Below are 19341 nucleotides of genomic sequence, written 5' to 3' on the forward strand. Positions count from 1 at the left end.
AGCCACCCAGGTGCCCTTGAAGTATTTATTTTACTGATTAGTATAGAAAGTAAAAGTAAATTTTTCATATATAAATTAGTTGAACATACACTAGTAATACAGATTCTTATTTTCTTGATATGGAAATCAGAAGGTGATTTGTCTTTGAATGCTTTGTATAATTATGGAAAAACTATTTGTCAAATTTGGAGAGTATTCTCAGGGCTCAGAATATAAGTAAATATATATTGCCTAGAGACTTAACAACTGATAGAATGGTTATGTGTAATAACAGCTGAAAGAGGTCTTACCTAGGAATGAAGACTCTCATTCTATGCTTAGGTGACCTTGCATTCTGTAGAAACTGTTTTATCAGATGAAAAATGAGAATAAATAAATTTCAGCACTCTGCCTTACGAGTCAAATGAAGTGATCTTTGAAAAAGCTTAGCAAGTCAGCCATGCCACTTGAAATATCATCGTAATGTATGAGGGCATATTGTTCAGTGCTTTATGGTCATAGGGAATAAATTGGACACAAAGGGAATAGTATTCATAGAGACATCATTATCCACAGATACACTGCTGTGAACTTCTGTTTTAGAAAATTACTTACCAGAAAAATAAACCAAATAAAAATTGCAAAATATTTGTGATGGTTTAAAAAAGTTAGGCAGTTGAGTTCTAAGCTTATTTTTCAGATTTCAAATTTGCTGTACAAAAGTACTGAAAGATGTTTGTACACATAATCTCTTCTGAAATAAAGTATATTTGAAATAAGTCAGTAAGAGTACACTTACCATGATGAGTACTGTGTAATGTGTAGAATTGTGGAATCACTATACTGTATACCTCAAACTAATGTAATGCTGTTAATTATACTGGAATTAAAAATTAGTTAAAATGGAGAAATGAAGTAGAGAATAATGTCTAATAATCATTTTGTAACCCATACATATGTATATGCTTATGACATTGTGGCCACTGGTTTTACTTTGTTTTTACTGGTATAGGTAAATCTGAGACATTTTCGCAGAGGTCGGAGGAGATCACTTCCCGTCGTAGCGCATACTGGATACCTGCCGCACCAGCAGGACCCTCATCATGTCCACAGAAATGCTCCGCTGCATGCCAACGCACTTTGCCACTTTCATATTGCTGCCAGCATCAACCCAGCCACGGGTAATAGAACACTGTTCAACAACTGTTCTTGAACTTGAGTAATTAATTTTATAACAAAGACATTTTACTTCTAGTTTTGAATAAGTAAGAAAAGTTGCTTATCTAACTTTTCATTATAGCCAGCTCACTAATTATGTAAAAATGGGGTTTTGCTTACTTGTTTGCTTTTTAAAGCTATGATTTGGTTTGTGATTAAGATCTTAATAAGTCATTGAGATTCTTCATTAGTTTATTCAGAAGTTGCGATTTGAGCTAAAACTTAACAGGTTAACACCGTAGAATAGTATTTTGTAACTACTGTATAGTTGTTAAAATAAAATCATCGTGTAGGGATGCCTGGGTGACTCACTCAGTTAAGCATCTGCCTTTGGCTCAGGTCATGATCCCAGGGTTCTAGGATGGAGCCCCATCGGGCTCCCTGCTCAGTGAGGAGCCTGCTTCTCCCTCTGTCTGCCTCTCCCCCTGATTGGGCTCTCTCTCTCTCTCTGGCAAATAAATAAATAAAATCTTAAAAAAATAAAGCAAAACAATAAAACATGTCTAATGCTTAGTCTTAGGTGATCTTCCAGAAGTAGGACAGAAATATGTAGAAGTTATAACTGAAAGAGTTAAGAAACTTACCTCAGTAGTCAAGTATGTACTATTAGATTTTTAAAAATCTAGAATATCTGGATCTATCTATGAATTTGAAGATTTAAAGTGCTCATCTTTCAGTAAATGTTTTCTGTGAGTTTAAAAAGCAACTGGTCGAAGTTGGAGCATTTGAAGAGGAACCTTAGCATGTTACTGGGAAGAGATTAAAAACAGTATTTGCACATAATAAATACCATCTGTACAGAAAGTGGAAAGTGAAAGCCTCTTTTACCTCTGCCCCACCCTAGTCCTTCTCCTCTGTAGATAACCACTATTTAATTTTTGCATATTTTGGAGATATTCTTATGCATGGAGTAGCATAATCTATTTTCTTTTATTTAAATATTCCATCTCTTTATTTTTAAATTTTTTTATTATTTAAATTCAGTTGATTAACTAGAGTGTATTATTAGTTTCAGAGGTAGAGTTCAGCAATTAATCAGTCTCATATAATACTCAGTTCTCATTACATCAAGTGTCCTCCTTAATATCCATCACCCAGTTATCCCATCCCCCAACTCTTCTCCCTTCCAGCAACCCTCAGTTTGTTTTCCTGTGGTTAAGAGTCTCTTATGGTTTGTCCCCCTGGATTTGCAGTACTACTACATTCCTTAAGGAAATATAGCAATAAATGTGGTTCCTTAGTTACCTGAATCAAAGAGAGAAATGTTCTGGTAAGTTAAGGGGAGAGATACTTGCACTAAGAATAGAGTATTTGCCGATTTTCTTAGCTTTTATTTGGTTAACAAGAGTCCCAACTCTAAAAGAATCCATGAGCCAAGAAAATAAAAGGACGATATTGAATTATTTTTAGTAAAACTTTATATAGGCTTGGGAAATACCCTTACCTTTGTCAAAAAACATACATTGGCAGTGCTTATAATACCCAAAGGCAGCTCTGAGTCTACTGGAGTTGTGAAAGTCTTTTCTGAATAAAGGACAACATTTTGAGAATAGAGAAAGCTTGGATTCTTACCTTTAATGGAAAAGGCTGAGGGGTTACGGAAAAATAAGCCCTGAGTTCCAATGTAGCATCTCCTTGACAACTTTCCAATAAGGAAAACTCTAAAACCTTTCTTTAGGTATTAAGACTTTAGGGTAAATCCATATATGTAGAACGAACCAAAGCAGAATAATACAATAAGCAGCTAGATTAGACACTATGGAGATCTCCTTTCCCTAAGTTAGACCTTTGGAATGACCTTTCTGGATGCTGTGTTTCTTGTTCAAGGCCAAACTTTCAGATAGAGCTTCACTTATTTGCCCATCAATAGAAATAGAGGAGGAGAGCTTGTAAGAACATCTTCTTCTAATTGTAACTCTTATACCCTTTTCCTGAAGATCTGTCATAAAAAAATGGCTTCAATAAAGTTCTTTGAGGTCAGGAGATAGGAGAAATATAAGGTCCCTTTTACAGACAGTGCTGCTGTTGAAAGCCTGCATTAACCTGGCCTCTCCTTGTGTATTTAACACCTAGGCGTTTGGTCTCATAGAGGCATTGCTGATTTTTTTGTGTTGATTGTAACTTGAAAATCAGAAAATCATACTGAATAGGATTCTTGAGGACACTCTTTATTTCCCTGGCACTAATGTATATCCACCTAGGCATAATAGGATTGGCAATACAGTCCCTCAAGACTTTTCCTGAGTGTTTGGTCTGTGCCAAATAGCAACTAGAGATAGTGGTAGGAACTGAAGGTATAGTGTTGGAAACCAGTGTGATCCTTGCTCTTGTGAAGCATGTCATTAAAAAAGGGATAGATAAATACAAATCAAATAATGTAGTAATGAATGTGCATTTATAAACAGAGCTCTTGGGTTGGATTGGATATATGTATCAACTCTTAGAACTTGCCTTCAACAGAAGGGGTAGGAGAAAGGTTCTTTTATCCTTTCCTTTATAATTCATCTCCTATAATACTGTTTTTCACTGGTATCTAACAATTGATACACTGTTTGAACAGGTAATTAAGTCAAATTATTTTTCTTCTCCTTTAAAAACATCAGTAAATTTGTGGAAAATAGTTTCCTTCTCTGAATCGATTTTAGCCTTTACTGTTCTGCAGATTCCAGCATGATCTAGTTTCTATTTGATTTAATATGATAGATAAACTTTTCTTCACCTCTCTATTAATCAGGGATTATCATTTGTCACAATTTACTCTGAATTTGTACTTCAGTATACTTAATTCAGCAATTAAGTGAAAAATAATACCAAGAAAGAATTTTTTTTTTTTAACCTGGTTTTGTCTTGAATGCCTTCCTTGAATGTAAGATGGGGATCTCAGTTTCTGCTTTCCAATGTGAATCTTGATGCTAATAAATTGGCATTATCTAGCTTAAAGTTAGGTAGATCATTTAAAAACTTAAGTTAAAAAGTTGTTAAAATTGAGATAAATGAGGGGCACCTGAGTGGCCCAGTTTGTTAAGCCTTTGCCTTTGCCTCAGGTCGTGATCTCAGAGTCCTGGGATTGAACCCTGCATTGGGCTCTCTGCTCAACAAGGAGCCTGCTTCTTTCTCTCTTTCTGCCTGCCTACTTATGATCTCTCTGTCAAATAAGTAAATAAAATCTTTTTTTTTTTAATTGAGATAAATAAGCCACTTATTCCTTTGACATATCGATGGCATTTTTCTTAGAGAAATTTTTAAGGAAACTTTCCTCTTAACATGTCTACAGATTATAGATTTCTTCTTCTTTTTTTTTTTTTTTGGAAGATTTTATTTATTTATTTGTCAGAGAGAGAGAACACAAGCTGGGGAAGCAGTGGGCAGAGGGAGGAGCTGGCAACCCACTGAGCAAGGAGCCCAATACAGGACTCAATGCTAGGACCCTGGGATCATGACCTGAGCCAAAGGCAGAGGCTTAACCGACTGAGCCACCCAGGCATCCCTATAGATTTATCTCTTAATGAGAATATTTTTTGAACTAAAGAAAATACCTGTATGTATATATAAATATTATCTGTGACCTGAAATATGTAATTGTTTTCCTTTATAATAGTTATGTTAAATCTACCATTTTTAAAGCTTTTATCATTAATAATAATCATGGCAAATATTATTTTGGGAGTCTTATTTAAAATCTAGTACAGAGGTTTAAAGATAAGTGTAACATAGTAGAAATAGAAGATGTGAATGTTTTGTATGCTGGAATGATAAACATATAAATTGTGTGTATGTGTTTTGTTGTTGTTCTTTACAGACATTCCACTTCTTCCTTCTATCACATCTCTAAGTCTAAGTGAAAATGAGAAGAGTGGGCCTTTTGTGGTACATTGGCTGAACAATAAGGAGTTGCATTTTACTTTGTCCATGGAAGTCTTCTTACAGCAACTTAGAAAAAGTTTTGAGCAACCGTCTTCTGAAGCCAGTGTAGAAGACTCTAATCAGGCAGATGTAAAATCTGATGAAGGTAAAGCTTTAAGAAAGATAAAAAAAATTGTCGTTTTGTTGACAATAGCTAAGATTTTTATAATGGGGTAATATAAGCTACTAGCTTCAGACATTCAAAATTGCAGTGAGTTAATACAACTTTGGAGTAGCTCAGCAAATAGTCTAATGTTGGTATTCCTGTTCCTGGTGGCTTTCTTTTATAGGATGATATAGGCTTGGGGTTCTCCATGCTTATGCTTCTGTTAGCCCCTAGGCCTTGCTACTTAAAGGACTATCTGTGGCCTAGTAACATTGACATTACCTAGGAGCTTATTAAAAATTAATTATGTATTGACAGAAACCTGGAAATTGGACACTGTAAATGTATTCCTTTAAAATAGTTTGAGTGTCATATCAGTTATAAGTGCATATACCCAGAGCATCTCTAATGTAGCCAACTCAGGTTTTAAAAAATCCGATTATGAAGAGAGTACAAATTACACTTGAATAATATATTGAATAATTCACCCCAGAATTATAGACCCCATTCTGCCTTCTTCATTGAGGAAATCTAAGGTCATCTGAGTAAATTATGGTACAGCAAGTTTAACTATTATTCTCTAGTCCAGTATTAGTCCTCTATCGTTAATCCACTGACTCAATCCTATAGGCCTTCTGACTGCTGAGTTAACTCCAGTGGCCTTATATCCCTGAAGCAGAGTTATTTTTAAAGGGGAGCCAATTTCTTGTTTATTTAAAAGTTACTATGTTTTTCATCTTGAATGCATTTACAAGGATCTTTCTTAACAGCTTGTATTTACTTGGTTCATGAATTCTTTTGCTTATAGAAATGGATGATGGTGTGGATGATCTGAAAATAAATCATGAAAAGAAGGAATTGAGCAGTGATAAAATGGTACCAAATTCAGGTTTTGTACCCTTACCATCAGCTGCCATCGATCATCAGATTGAAGTACTTCTGTCTGAATGGAGTAAAAATGCAGACATGCTATTCAGTATTCATCCCATGGATGGCTCTTTGCTAGTTTGGCATGTGGATTGGCTGGACGAATACCAGCCTGGTATGTTTCGTCAAGTCCAGGTACTATTATGATCTCAGGAGAGCTGCTGCTTATTAAATGTGGGTACTGTTTTGTGATACTTCTTCGTGCTATATCATATGTTCTGATATTTACTTTTTTAATTCTAGGTGTCCTTTGTTTCCAGAATTCCTGTAGCTTTTCCCACAGGTGATGCGAACTCTCTCTGTAAAAGCATAGTGATGTATGCCTGCACCAAGAATGTTGACTTGGCTATTCAGCAAGGGAAACAAAAACCTTCTAGCCTCACGCGGTCTACATCAATGCTTATCTCCTCCGGCCACAGTAAATCAACTAATAGTTTAAAATTAAGTATTTTCACTCCTAATGTTATGATGATATCGAAGCATGCTGATGGCTCTCTGAATCAGTGGCTGGTCAGTTTTGCTGAAGAATCTGCCTTTTCTACAGTTCTCAGTATTTCTCACAAATCTAGATATTGTGGTCATCGCTTTCATCTTAATGATTTAGCTTGCCACTCAGTATTACCATTATTGCTGACAACGTCACACCACAACGCACTAAGGACGCCTGATGTTGATAACCAAAAGCAACCTTGTGATCCTGTAAATACTGAAGAATGTTCTTTGGCACAACAGAATAAAAGCAGCGTTGATGTGACATTTCAGGATCCCAATGCAGTTTATAGTGAGCTTATTCTTTGGAGGGTTGATCCGGTCGGGCCATTGTCTTTTTCTGGAGGTGTTTCTGAGCTTGCCCGGATTAATTCTCTACATGTTTCTGCATTTTCCAATGTGGCATGGCTCCCCACTCTTATACCCAGTTACTGTCTAGGTAAGCTTTCTGGTTTTATTTTAAGAAATTTAGATTTTCTGACATCGTTTCAGGGTTAAATTTTAAATGTTTGTGAATACTTTCTAGGTGCATACTGCAATTCTCCTAGTGCATGCTTTGTAGCAAGTGATGGACAATATCTGAGATTATATGAAGCTGTTATTGATGCCAAGAAACTTCTGTATGAGCTTTCCAATCCTGAAATTTCTGTAAGTAAATGGCTTTTAAAAGTAAGTGTATAGTATGAGGTTTCTAGATACTTAATTTATACTTTCTAGGCATGTTCTAGAATTGTGACATATAGTTTGTGATAAATAGATGTATATTTTCTGGTTACTTTATTTTTTTCATATTTGCAATGTACCATTATAGCGATTCTCAGCTTCTTTAAAAAGAAACCATTTCTTTCATTCATTCCAAAAATAAGAGTCTAGTGTCACACAATATGTGTCTCTCTAATGCTTCTTTGCTCAGAGATAAATGAGGACCACTGGCAGAATAAATGTGAAAGTTATGTTGGTTTGTCTGCAGTTTTTTTTAAGGCAGTGGGAGCGGGAGTAACAGCAGTAGAATTTTAATCTTAACCCAGAAAGAAAAAGCTCTCAGCTTGTTTGCAGTACAATTAGGAGTCCTTCCATCATTGCAGAGCCTTTATCTTGTGACAGGTGGTACTTCTTCCTCTGCACAGCTAATAGCAACCACTGTCTGCACTGTCTTGCCTCCACCAAGCTAGTATCTACATTTAAATATCCCTTGAGGTAACCTTGAGCCATACTGAGCTTCTTGATTAGGGGATTCAAGCCATCTCCTCAGCTACCAGTTAGTGTTTTTGTTAATGTGCTTGTTATCCAGCTGCACAGGTGTTAGTGGTCTTGCTCCCATCCTATCTTTTTCCTCAGTTATTTTTAATGTGTGGTTTTTCAGAATGCAAGATTTTTCAAACACATATGACAGTGTTTTACTAGAAACACATATATTTATTGAGAGCCTTCTGTTTTTTCAGGTATTATTTAAGTGCTGGGAATTTAGATGTGAAGAAAACAGACAAAAATCTGAGATTACATTCTAGTGAAAGGGGTATAGGAAAAAAGGCAAAAAATATTAATAAATGTTATAGAGAGAAACCATGTTGCACAAGGGAATGCCAAGTAAGGTACAAAGGGTACCATTTGAGTAAGGACCTGTAGGAGATATGGATGTGGGTATTCAGAGGAAGAATATTTTAGGAAGAGAAACAGCCAGGGTAAAAATCCTGAGGTCAAGGCATGTTTGCTATGTAAAGGAGTAACAAGGAGGACATTGTGGCTAGGGCAGAGTAGGTGAGGTGGGGAGTAGTCAGGGATAAAGTTAAAAGATTAGTCTAGCCAGATCTTACAAGCCCTTCTGGGCCTTTGTGGTAATTTTGGCTTTTACTGTGAATTACATAGAAACCATTGACAATGACCGATTGATATGATCTCACTTGGATTTTGAAAGGATCTCTCTGGGGTGCCTGGGTGGCTCAGTGGTTAAGCCTCTGCCTTCAGCTCAGGTCATGATCTCAGGGTCCTGGGATGGAGTCCTGCGTCTGGCTCTCTGCTCAGCGGGGAGCCTGCTTCTTCCTCTCTCTCTCTCTCTCTCTCTGCCTACTTGTGCTCTCTGTCAAATAAATAAATAAAATCTTCTAAAAAATTAAAAAAAAAAAAGAAAAGGATCTCTCTGGCTGCTGTATAAATCAGACATGGGGAGCAGAAGTGGCATCAGAAAGGCCAATGCAGGAGTCTTTACAGTAGTCTGGGAGAGAATCAAAGGGGCATAGAATGGTAGCAAGTGGTAGTGGTAAAGATGATCAAATTGGTTAAATCTCAATGTGATTTGAACATTGAATAGGCAGGATTAGACTGAATGTGGAGCTTGTATGAGAAAAAGAGAATGATGGCTCATGTTGATGAGCACAAGGAAGAATAGAATGACTTCTGAGTTGAGTTGAGAAGAGTGTCTAAGATGCTGATTCTGAGGAGCAGGTAGATTTGAGAGTCTGGTCTTGAACATGTTAATTTTGAGATAACTGACATCCGAGAGATGTAGTATACTAGATGTAGTTTTAGAAGGAGGTCTGAGCTGAAGGTGTAAAATAACTCGTTGTCAGTATATGAATTTAAAGGTGTGAAGCTGATTGAGATCAAGGAAGGACAGTAGAAGTGATAGGATTGAACTCTGGGGCATCCCATTGTTGAAAGTATGGTGAATGTGGCATATAGTGGAAGCCAAGTGAGGACAGTTATTTCAAGAAAGGAGTGATCACTAGAATCAAATGCTACTCATAGATAAGTGTGATGAAGATACAAACGTAGTGATCCAAAGGGGCATGTGCACCCGAATGTTTATAGCAGCAATGTCCACAATAGCCAAACTATGGAAAGAACCTAGATGTCCATCAACAGATGAATGGATCAAGAAGATGTGGTATATATACACAATGGAATACTATGCAGCCATCAAAAGAAATGAAATCTTGCCATTTGCGACAACATGGATGGAACTAGAGTGTATCATGCTTAGTGAAATAAGTCAAGCAGAGAAAGACAACTATCATATGATCTCCCTGATATGAGGAAGTGGTGATGCAACATGGGGGCTTAAGTGGGTACGAGAAGAATAAATGAAGCAAGATGGGATTGGGAGGGAGACAAACCATAAGTGACTCTTAATCTCACAAAACAAACTGAGGGTTGCTGGGGGGAGGGGGTTTGGGAGAAGGGGGTGGGATTATGGACATTGGGGAGGGTATGTGCTTTGGTGAGTGCTGTGAAGTGTGTAAACCTGGTGATTCACAGACCTGTACCCCTGGGGATAAAAAATATATGTTTATAAAAAATAAAAAATTAATAAAAAAGAAAAAAAAATCCAATTTAACAGTGTGACCTTGACTAGAGCAGTCAGGATATGCATAGCTTGAGAAACCCGCATACATTATAGCAACATGTTTCTTTAGTTCCATCTTTCTAACCTCAAAATTAATGCCTAGAAAACTTTGATGCTTAGAACATTTCTGTGACAATGAAGTCAGTCTTTTACATTTATAGATGTAAAATGTTCTTCCCCCTTATCATGCATTACTTTTGTTCTTCTTTGCATTGACTGACCCATAACTCTTACTCATTCCTCTGTAATGAATAGTAAGGTAAAATCCTAGAGTGTTTATAATGAAAGCAACTTGTGAATTTATTTAGCCCAACTTGAACTTACTTATTATTTACCTACTGTGACTGAAATTTAATTTATTTATTAATTATTTTTGAATTTAATTGTTTAATAAAATGTTTTCTTTTTAAACAGAAATATGTTGGAGAAGTGTTTAACATTGTAAGTCAACAGTCAACAGCCAGGCCAGGATGCATTATCGCATTAGATCCCATTACCAGACTTGTAAGTACTATTTTTCTGGCCACTCAGCCTTGGGAAATAACATATATGTCAACTTATGTTGGTCTTTATTTACATTCAGCAAGGCAGAAAAACCCAGCTGCTTCATGTTTTTCAAGAAGATTTCATTTTGAATAACCTTGAGAAGAAAGGTCTGGGAAAAGACAGAATATTATCTGATGCAGGTAAAGAATAGTTTTTTTTTAATGTAATGAGAAATATTATGTGGAGTATATTAAACAGTAAATAAAGATAAGTTGTTATAATGTTTCATATCACCTATGTGAACTTGAAATTTTCCTATTAGGTTTGTGATGTTATTTACCATATAAATACCCAGTAGTCTTTAATTCTTTTTTTTTTTTTTTTTTTTTTTAGATTTTTATTTATTTATTTGAGAGAGAGGGAGAGCAGGAGAGAGAGAGCATGAACAGGGAGAGTGGTTGAGGGAGAGGGAGAGGAGGGAGCCCAATACAGAACTCTATCCCAGGACCCTGAGTCCATGACCTGAGCCGAAGGCAGACACCCAACTGACTAAGCCACCCAATCATCCAGTTGTTTTGTATTCTTAAGCCAGGAAAAAAAAACATGAAAAAATTAAAGGAGTTTGTCAGTTATATTTTTTAAAAAGCAAAATAGAGATTTTTTATTAATAGCATATGAGTATGCTTTGCATAGATACAGTCCTACACTAGCAGTTTGGATAATCTGGATACCTGACCTTTTAGAAATCTACAATTTAAAGCAGTAGCTTAAAGCTTCAAGTTGTAATTTAAAGACAAAGTGTTTTAATTAATACTTTTAAAGTTAAGCATTTAAAAAAATTAACCTCCTCCACTAAAAATTAACTGTTATTTTGTATAGAGGAAAACAGAGCAAAATAAAGCTTAAACCTCGTGGTCATTAGTTTTAATTATAGAGCCAAAGCAAACTGAGAAATTACTTTCCTTATAAATGAACCATACAGCTTTTGCCTGTTGCTTTTAAAAGTCTGTTATTAAGCCCCACATAATACTAATTTCATTAGGTATTTGTTCCAGGTTATTTTTCTTAGATATCTTGTACACTGTTTCTTAATTCCACGTTTTTCTATTTTTCTTTTCCTTTGAGTTTGCACTGTTATGTCTAATGCCTAATTTCTTACCACTGTTTTCACTTAGTCATTTTCCCTGAGAATTCGTGAACTGTGCAAAACAGTGCTTTGGTAAGCTCTGAATATAATAATGGAAAGATACTGCAAATGGAAAATAAAGATGTCAGGTACAAGATAAAGGGCTATTTATATCAACAAAATATTCTTTATTTTTCATTTTTTATATCGAAATATTAACATTAATATTGTAAACAACTCACGTCTCTTTGAGGTATTTTTTAAAGAAGTTACTCTCTTATGTTTTAGGTGGAGTTTTGTTGTGATCTTAAATCTATTCTAGCATTTTCTTTTCTAGGATTCTTCATTTTTTAAATTTTTTTCTCCCTAAAAATGAATATTTTTCCTAGTATTTCTTAAAATATTCTGGAAATCCTTACTTTTACTAAAAAAACTATTATCTTGATTATCAAAGTTTTATAACATGTTCATCTTACTTTGTTCTAGTATCAAGAACCGAAGAAATGCTTCACAGATAAATTTGTTATTAGGACAGTCTTTCTTGTTAGTAAAATTATCAGAAGTAGGTTGATCTTTGATCTTTTTTCATTAGTCTTAATCCCTTATTCTTCCTCTTAACCCTTGGAATTTAAGTGTCTAACTCACCCAGAACCCATTACCAAGGTTACCTTTTTATTTAGTTTCTTTTTTTTTTTTTTTTAAAGAGTATACCAAGACTCCATGTTTTCATTTAGTTTCTTAACACAATATAACTTAAGATATTTGTGGTTATTTTTCTGATTTTTATATATTCTATGATTTATATGGTTTTTTACTTTTCTTTACATAATTTTGTACATAGTGAATATTAGTTTATAATTAAGAAAACTTGGATTAAAGTCCATCATTAAACCATGTTAATTTTTTTCCAGGCAATGAGTCACTGATTTTATATTTTAGATGCAGTTTTATTTTCAGCAGCTTGTGTACTGCTTAAATTATGCCCTTTTGACTAAGAAAAATTCTTAATGGATGAATGATGAATATCTTTATTTTGGTTCTTAGATAAACTTTATTTTGGTTCTTAGATAAACTTAGATAAAGGTCATTCCATTATGGAAGTTACTTACTTAGAAATGTGTTTGGCAATACAATTTTAATAATGATATGTTGATTTACAGTATCTAAAAAAAATAATAAAATATCTGTCACATAGTTCCCACCTGTTCAGAAATTTCCTTGTGGTCTAACCTATGTGAATAACATGATAGTCATTACTATGATATGTGTCTGTTTTTAAGCCTGACAATTCAGAAGTGAAAAGTATAACATATATTTTAATTGTTAAAGTTTTAATTTAACACAAATTCACGTGATCAGAAAGTTGATTGCATTCTATAGTGCTGCTTTGTATATAGAATTTAGATAAGAGTTTTTTTTTAATTCATTTACTTTAACTTAGCATAGTTAATAAGTTATCTCATTTATCCATGTTAATAGTGAAAAATATTAATACCAACAGGCAGCTCACCTAATGGATTTTCTGAGAAATTCTACCTAATTGTGATAGAGTGTACCCAAGACAATCGTTCATTGCTACACATGTGGAATTTACATTTACAGTCCATTCCTGTCTCATTGGGTGAGTCATTTTTTTTTTTTTTTAAATATCTGGAGCTTTAAGTAGGCTTAAATGAATAAATTATGTATGAGTAGATAGTTCAGTACATTTTTAAAAATACATATTCTTTTCTTTTCTTTCTTTCTTTCTTTTTTTTTTAAAGATTCTATTTATTTATTTGAGAGGGGGAAAGTACAAGTAGGCAGACTGGCAGGCAGAGGGAGAGTGAGAAGCAGACTCCCTCTGAGCAGGGAGCCCCATGCAGGGCTCAGTCCCAGGACCTCAGGATCACGACCTGAGCTGAAAGCAGCTGCTTAACGAACTGAGCCACCCAGGCCCCCTAAACCTATTCTTATTGAGTGAAAATAATTGTAGTTTTATTCAGTTAATGAATAAAGCAAATGGATTCTCTGATTTTCTTTCCATAAAGAAACCTATTAATATTTTTTATAAGGCTTTGGGATTATAAAATATAGCTGTTTTAATACTTACAGGGTTCCCCCCCTCCCGGTTTTTGGTTCTTTTCTTATGTTTTATAGATGAAAAAGTAGATACAAAAATATCTGAAGCAGTTTGGCAGCCGGAAGAACATTATTCTTCTTCTCCAGAGAAGATCGTATCTCCTTTTTCACAGAAGTATCAGGCTTGCAGAGCAAATCTCCAGAGTACTAGCAAGTTGACTCTGACTTCAGAAATGGTTTATAGCCAAGAGATGAATTTGCCAGAAGGAGTTGAAATAATAAGTGTTAAGCCATCAGCAGGTTAGTAAAGTTTGTGAAAAGAGACTAATCAAACTTGATAATCCATGAATATTTAAAGGTATTTAAAAAGGACACAACTTCTGTTTGTAAATCTACATGGAAGCAGAAATGGAAACACTATTTTAAGTATCCTACATTGAAAAGTTAAATTCTCATTATGTTTTCAGATTATTCTGACATTTGTCAGCCAGTTGTAATCTTAAGTATTGATTTCCAAGACAAATTTTCATGATGCCTTTATGAAGAAAAACCCAGAGTTTCCTGGGCAGAGATATTAACGAGGTTGTGCCTTATTTGGCAACTTTGATAATATTGGTAGTAACTGCCTGGAACTGTGTCTTTAAAGGATTCTAAGTGCGTGGGTCCTGGTATATATTTATCGTCTTTATCCTAGGGCAGTAGTTCTCAGAATATGATCCCCAGACTGGCAGCATCAGCATCAGATCCCCATGTGGCACCTTGTTAGAAATAAAAAATTCTTGGGCTACCCCTAGGATTTACTGAATCACAGACTCTGGGGTATACCTACCAGGCTGTTTTTAACAAGGGTCCCACATAACTCTGATTGCACAGAGTAGATCACAAACCACAGTTCTAGGGTATCAAGAAAACCAACACAAAATCTGTCTTTTGTCACTCAATTATTTGTTTTTTCTAGTCAGAGTGTGCATTTTTGTTTTTTTCTACTTCTCTGTCATTTTTTGGACTGATGACTTCGAGTGCTTTTCAGTGCCATGTTATCAGGTACTTAATCTTTTTTAATTGGTGAAATTGGCAGGACTTGGGGTATTAACAGTGTTCTGATAACTTTTAATTCTACATCCCTGTATATTTTACTAAAAGATGCACCAGTGCAAGGAAAGTTAAAATGTGAAAAAGAATGATGTTTTTGCATTGACACAATTTTAAGAGCTATTCCCTTAGCCAAACTGGAGTTCACTGCTAAACTCCAGTTAAAACTTTTTTTTTAATCAGGACTCTTTGCAAGGTAAGCTAGTCTCTTCAGCTCAGAGATCCCAATGAACAATGCTAATTGTGTCCTTCTGCAACACTGCTATACTCCTTGAGGAGTTTAAAAAAAAAATTGTTGAAATGCTTTCAAAGTACAATAAATGTCCTACATAACATTTATATCTTATAATTAGTAGTTTATATTTTATTATTTAGAACAGGGGTTGGCAGGCTATGGGCCATGTACCTGTTTTATAAATATATTTGCTTGAACCTTGCCACACCTATGATTGACTTTTGGGTATACCTATTTTTCCTCTAGACTGGCAGGGTGAGTAGTTGCAGCAGAAACTCTATAGCTAGCAAAGCCTAAAATAGTCACTACCGATGACTTGGGATGGTTTGGGATGGTTTGGGAAATTAAGAGTATACAATAAGGACCCAAATGTTTTGTCCCACTTAGGAATCTTGTCAGTATCAGTAGTATCAAATACCCCTCAGTTATGGAGGGCCCATTTAGTACATAGGTAAGCATGTGCTATGCACAAAATGGTAAAAATACTGAAGAGGAGCCAATAAATGTTGACACAGTTTTATTTATTTATTTATTTATTTATTTATTTATTTATTAAAGATTTTATTTATTTATTTGACAGAGATCACAAGTAGGCAGAGAGGCAGGCAGAGAGAGAGAGGAGGAAACAGGCTCCCTGCTGAGCAGAGAGCCCGATGCAGGACTCGATCCCAGGACCCTGAGATCATGACCTGAGCCGAAGGCAGCGGCTTAACCCACTGAGCCACCCAGGCGCCCGTTGACACAGTTTTAAAATGTACTGATATCTTTAAAATGCATTTTATAAGAATTGGATGATTAAAAATTGGGAGAAAATAATACTTCTGAGAATCAGGACTAGAATTCAGGTTTTCTGATTCTGTTGTATTCTACCTGTTTGGCATAAGGTACTACACACATTTGGTTAAGGGTCCTTACCTATAAAATGGAGAAGTTGAATTTACCTCAGAGTTCTCTTTCAGCTCTAGGTTTTGATAATATTTCCCTTTTTGTATACCTTTTTGATGTCATTAAAAGCTCTAATAGCTTTTTACTGATCTTATTGACTCTTACACTAAATGTACGCTGTCTTGGTAACAGTAGTTTATACAAAGACTAAAACCTTTGGTGCATGAAAGCGGAAATATTTAACCAAATTTGACATTTTGTTAATTGATTATTTTTATTTTAGGACATCTGAGTTCTTCTTCCATATATCCTGTGTGCAGTGCTCCTTATTTATTGGCAACTTCATGTTCAGATGAGAAAGTAAGATTCTGGAGATGCAGAGTAACAGATGGAGAATCTGATACATCAAAGAATGGAAAGGTGGATCTGGTATACATTTGGGAAGAATGGCCATTACTTATCGAAGATGGACTTCATAGCAATAGTAGTATAACCATCCCTGGTAGGCCTGTAGAAGTTAGCTGTGCACATACAAATCGGTTAGCAGTAGCATATAAGCAGCTTCCATCTAATAGTAGGTCTTCTCAGGACTTCCTGATGCATGTCAGTATTTTTGAATGTGAGTCTACAGGAGGTTCATGTTGGGTCCTCGAACAGACGATTCATTTAGATGAATTGAATACAGTGTTAGATTCTGGTATTAGTATTGATAGCAATTTAGTGGCTTATAATAAACAAGAGGTGTATTTATCCAGTAAAGAGAGTATCACATCAAACACAAAGCATTTAGTTCACTTAGATTGGATGTCTAGAGAAGATGGTTCTCATATCCTCACTGTAGGAATTGGATCAAAACTTTTTATGTATGGACCTCTGGCTGGCAAGGTACAGGAACAGGCTGGTAAAGAAACCCTAGCCTTTCCTCTCTGGGAAAGCACTAAAGCTGTGCCTCTTTCTAAATTTGTCCTCTTAAGAAGTATGGACTTGGTTTCTTCTGTGGAAGGCTCTCCACCTTTTCCTGTTTCTTTATCATGGGTCCGGGATGGCATCCTTGTGGTAGGAATGGATTGTGAAATGCATGTATATTCCCAGTGGCAGCCATCTTCTAAACAGGAACCTGTTACAGCGGATTCATACAATGGGAGCACGCCATCTCTAATAAGTTTAATAAAACAGAGCAACTCATCGAGTTCTGGATTACATCCTCCAAAGAAAACCCTGACTCGATCCATGACCAGTCTTGCACAGAAAATCTGTGGAAAGAAAACTGCCTTCGATCCATCTGTGGATACGGAAGATTCAGGTCTTTTCGAAGCAGCTCATGTTCTTTCCCCAACTTTACCTCAGTACCATCCCTTGCAGCTTTTGGAACTCATGGACCTTGGCAAAGTTAGGAGAGCAAAAGCCATCTTGTCGCACCTTGTCAAGTGCATTGCTGGGGAGATTGTGGCACTGAATGAAGCTGAATCCAATCATGAGCGCCGCCTTAGGTCTCTCACTATCAGTGCTAGTGGGAGCACTACCAGAGACCCCCAGGCTTTCAACAAAAGTGAAAATACGGATTACACAGAAATAGATTCTGTCCCTCCACTTCCCTTATATGCCTTACTTGCGGCAGACGATGATAGCTGCTACTCATCTTTAGAGAAGTCTAGTAAGCAGAGTACCTTAAATAACTCAAACCAGTTGTCAAAAGAGAGTTATGATGAACTTTTTCAGATCCCAACTTTAATGACTGATCATCAGGTGTTAGAGACAGATGAGGAAAATACCAAGCCCAGGGTCATTGACCTTTCACAGTACAGTCCAACTTACTTTGGTCCTGAGCACGCTCAGGTTCTTTCTGGCCACTTACTTCATTCCAGTTTACCAGGACTCAGCCGGATGGAACAGATGTCTCTAATGGCCTTAGCAGATACAATTGCTACTACCAGCACCGATATCGGGGAGAGCAGAGACAGAAGCCAAGGTAAAACTAAATTGGGCACAGGATTGGAGGCGAAACTGAATATGTTTACTTATTTACACAGAAAATAATCCTAAGGAATGTTTATAAAAAGTACACCCAGGAAGGTGTTTTTTTTTTTAAATCATTGTTGTTCCCTCCTCGATAGTTTTAACTTTAACATATGCTGTTTATCCCAGAAATGATAATACTTTAAGAAAGTATGCAAAGATTCATTATGCCAGCCATTTTTACTTAATTGCTCAATAATATTAAAGATCCAAATGAATCCTTTGGAGTTTGGTAAACGTTAGCATTCTTATTAACTAATCAGTTTAGATACCTGAAAATTAAAGGTGCTTTCTGCTTTACTTTTTCTCATGTTGTAATCACTATTAATTTGGTTTATAAAATGTTGAAGGTTTTTTAAATTAGCACTAATGTATACTAATACCTAGAATAGCAAAAACAGGTATATTAAAATTGGTCTTTTCCTCATCCAGAGAGCATTTTTTTTTCTTTTTAATCTCCTGAGTTAACATACATATATAAAAAAATTGAATGTAGAATTTCTATCACATCTCAGTAAGATCTGAAATTAATAAGTCTGGCCTTGTGCATTGGATGGTAAGATGCATCCTTTGAATTATGCTTGAAAGGAACATACACAACTCTTCTTTCACATATTAGCAGCAGATTATTGGGATGGTCTAGGACCTGAATCAACATGGAAAATACTTTAACATACTCCATAATAAAGGTTAAACTTTTTAAAACTTTAGTCATATTTTGAATTAAATAAGATCAGATCTTATTGACATTTACTTGGATTTTGCTAATCAGCTTCTTTTCTTATTAATACAAATAAATAGATACTTTTTGTTTTGTTTTGTTTTGTTTTTCTATAGGTGGAGAAACTCTTGATGAATGTGGTCTAAAATTTCTTTTGGCTGTTCGACTTCATACTTTCCTTACAACTTCCCTTCCAGCTTACCGAGCTCAGCTTCTTCATCAAGGTGATTTTAGTAGTAATCTACTAAAAGAAATGGGAGTAAAAGTAGAGAGACCGGAGCACATTTGTTTGTTTTTGCCCAGATGTGATAACAATGACAAATTTGACACATTCTCAGTTTCCTTAACTTACTTGTAAAAGCATTTATTTCCACATAGTTTTCTTTGCTTTAAATACTGGAATTTTTTGGTAGCTAGAAAGAGCTAATAAAGAAGTAGATATTGGGCAATTGGATGTTCTGAGTTGCATATTCAAATGCATCATACTTTAATTAAAGGCCAATTAATACTGTTTTATTCTCTTTAACTTCTTTAGGTTATCTTCTTTCTCCTCTTTCACATTTATTGAAGTTCAGTTTTTTATCCAAAATTGGGTAACATTTTTGTTACAGAAATACTATATATTCAGTATCTAATTGTCTTACATACAGAATACAGAACACTGAAAGTAAAAATTCACTTACCCCCAAAACTACTGTTAACATTAATATGTATTTCAGATATAGTCTAGTAAACTTTCAGGTGAGTCTTGACT

At 35.4% G+C, this 19341-nt stretch overlaps 1 protein-coding gene across 5 annotated transcripts in view; it reads left to right on the forward strand.

Moving 5' to 3' along the window:
- Nucleotides 1-19341, forward strand: part of DMXL1 (Dmx like 1) — a 126009-nt gene that overhangs the window by 36616 nt on the left and 70052 nt on the right. For all 5 annotated transcript variants that reach the window (XM_082724143.1, XM_082724146.1, XM_082724145.1 and 2 more), the window contains exons 9-19: nucleotides 992-1160; nucleotides 4997-5206; nucleotides 6015-6268; nucleotides 6377-7061; nucleotides 7149-7270; nucleotides 10380-10469; nucleotides 10549-10651; nucleotides 13079-13198; nucleotides 13717-13938; nucleotides 16134-17819; nucleotides 18704-18811. In XM_082724143.1, the coding sequence (XP_082580269.1) occupies nucleotides 992-1160; nucleotides 4997-5206; nucleotides 6015-6268; nucleotides 6377-7061; nucleotides 7149-7270; nucleotides 10380-10469; nucleotides 10549-10651; nucleotides 13079-13198; nucleotides 13717-13938; nucleotides 16134-17819; nucleotides 18704-18811 (3769 nt within the window). The remainder of the gene's footprint in view (nucleotides 1-991; nucleotides 1161-4996; nucleotides 5207-6014; nucleotides 6269-6376; nucleotides 7062-7148; nucleotides 7271-10379; nucleotides 10470-10548; nucleotides 10652-13078; nucleotides 13199-13716; nucleotides 13939-16133; nucleotides 17820-18703; nucleotides 18812-19341) is intronic.

This window comes from Mustela nivalis, assembly GCF_964662115.1.
Source record: "Mustela nivalis genome assembly, chromosome: 3".
NCBI lineage: Eukaryota > Metazoa > Chordata > Mammalia > Carnivora > Mustelidae > Mustela > Mustela nivalis.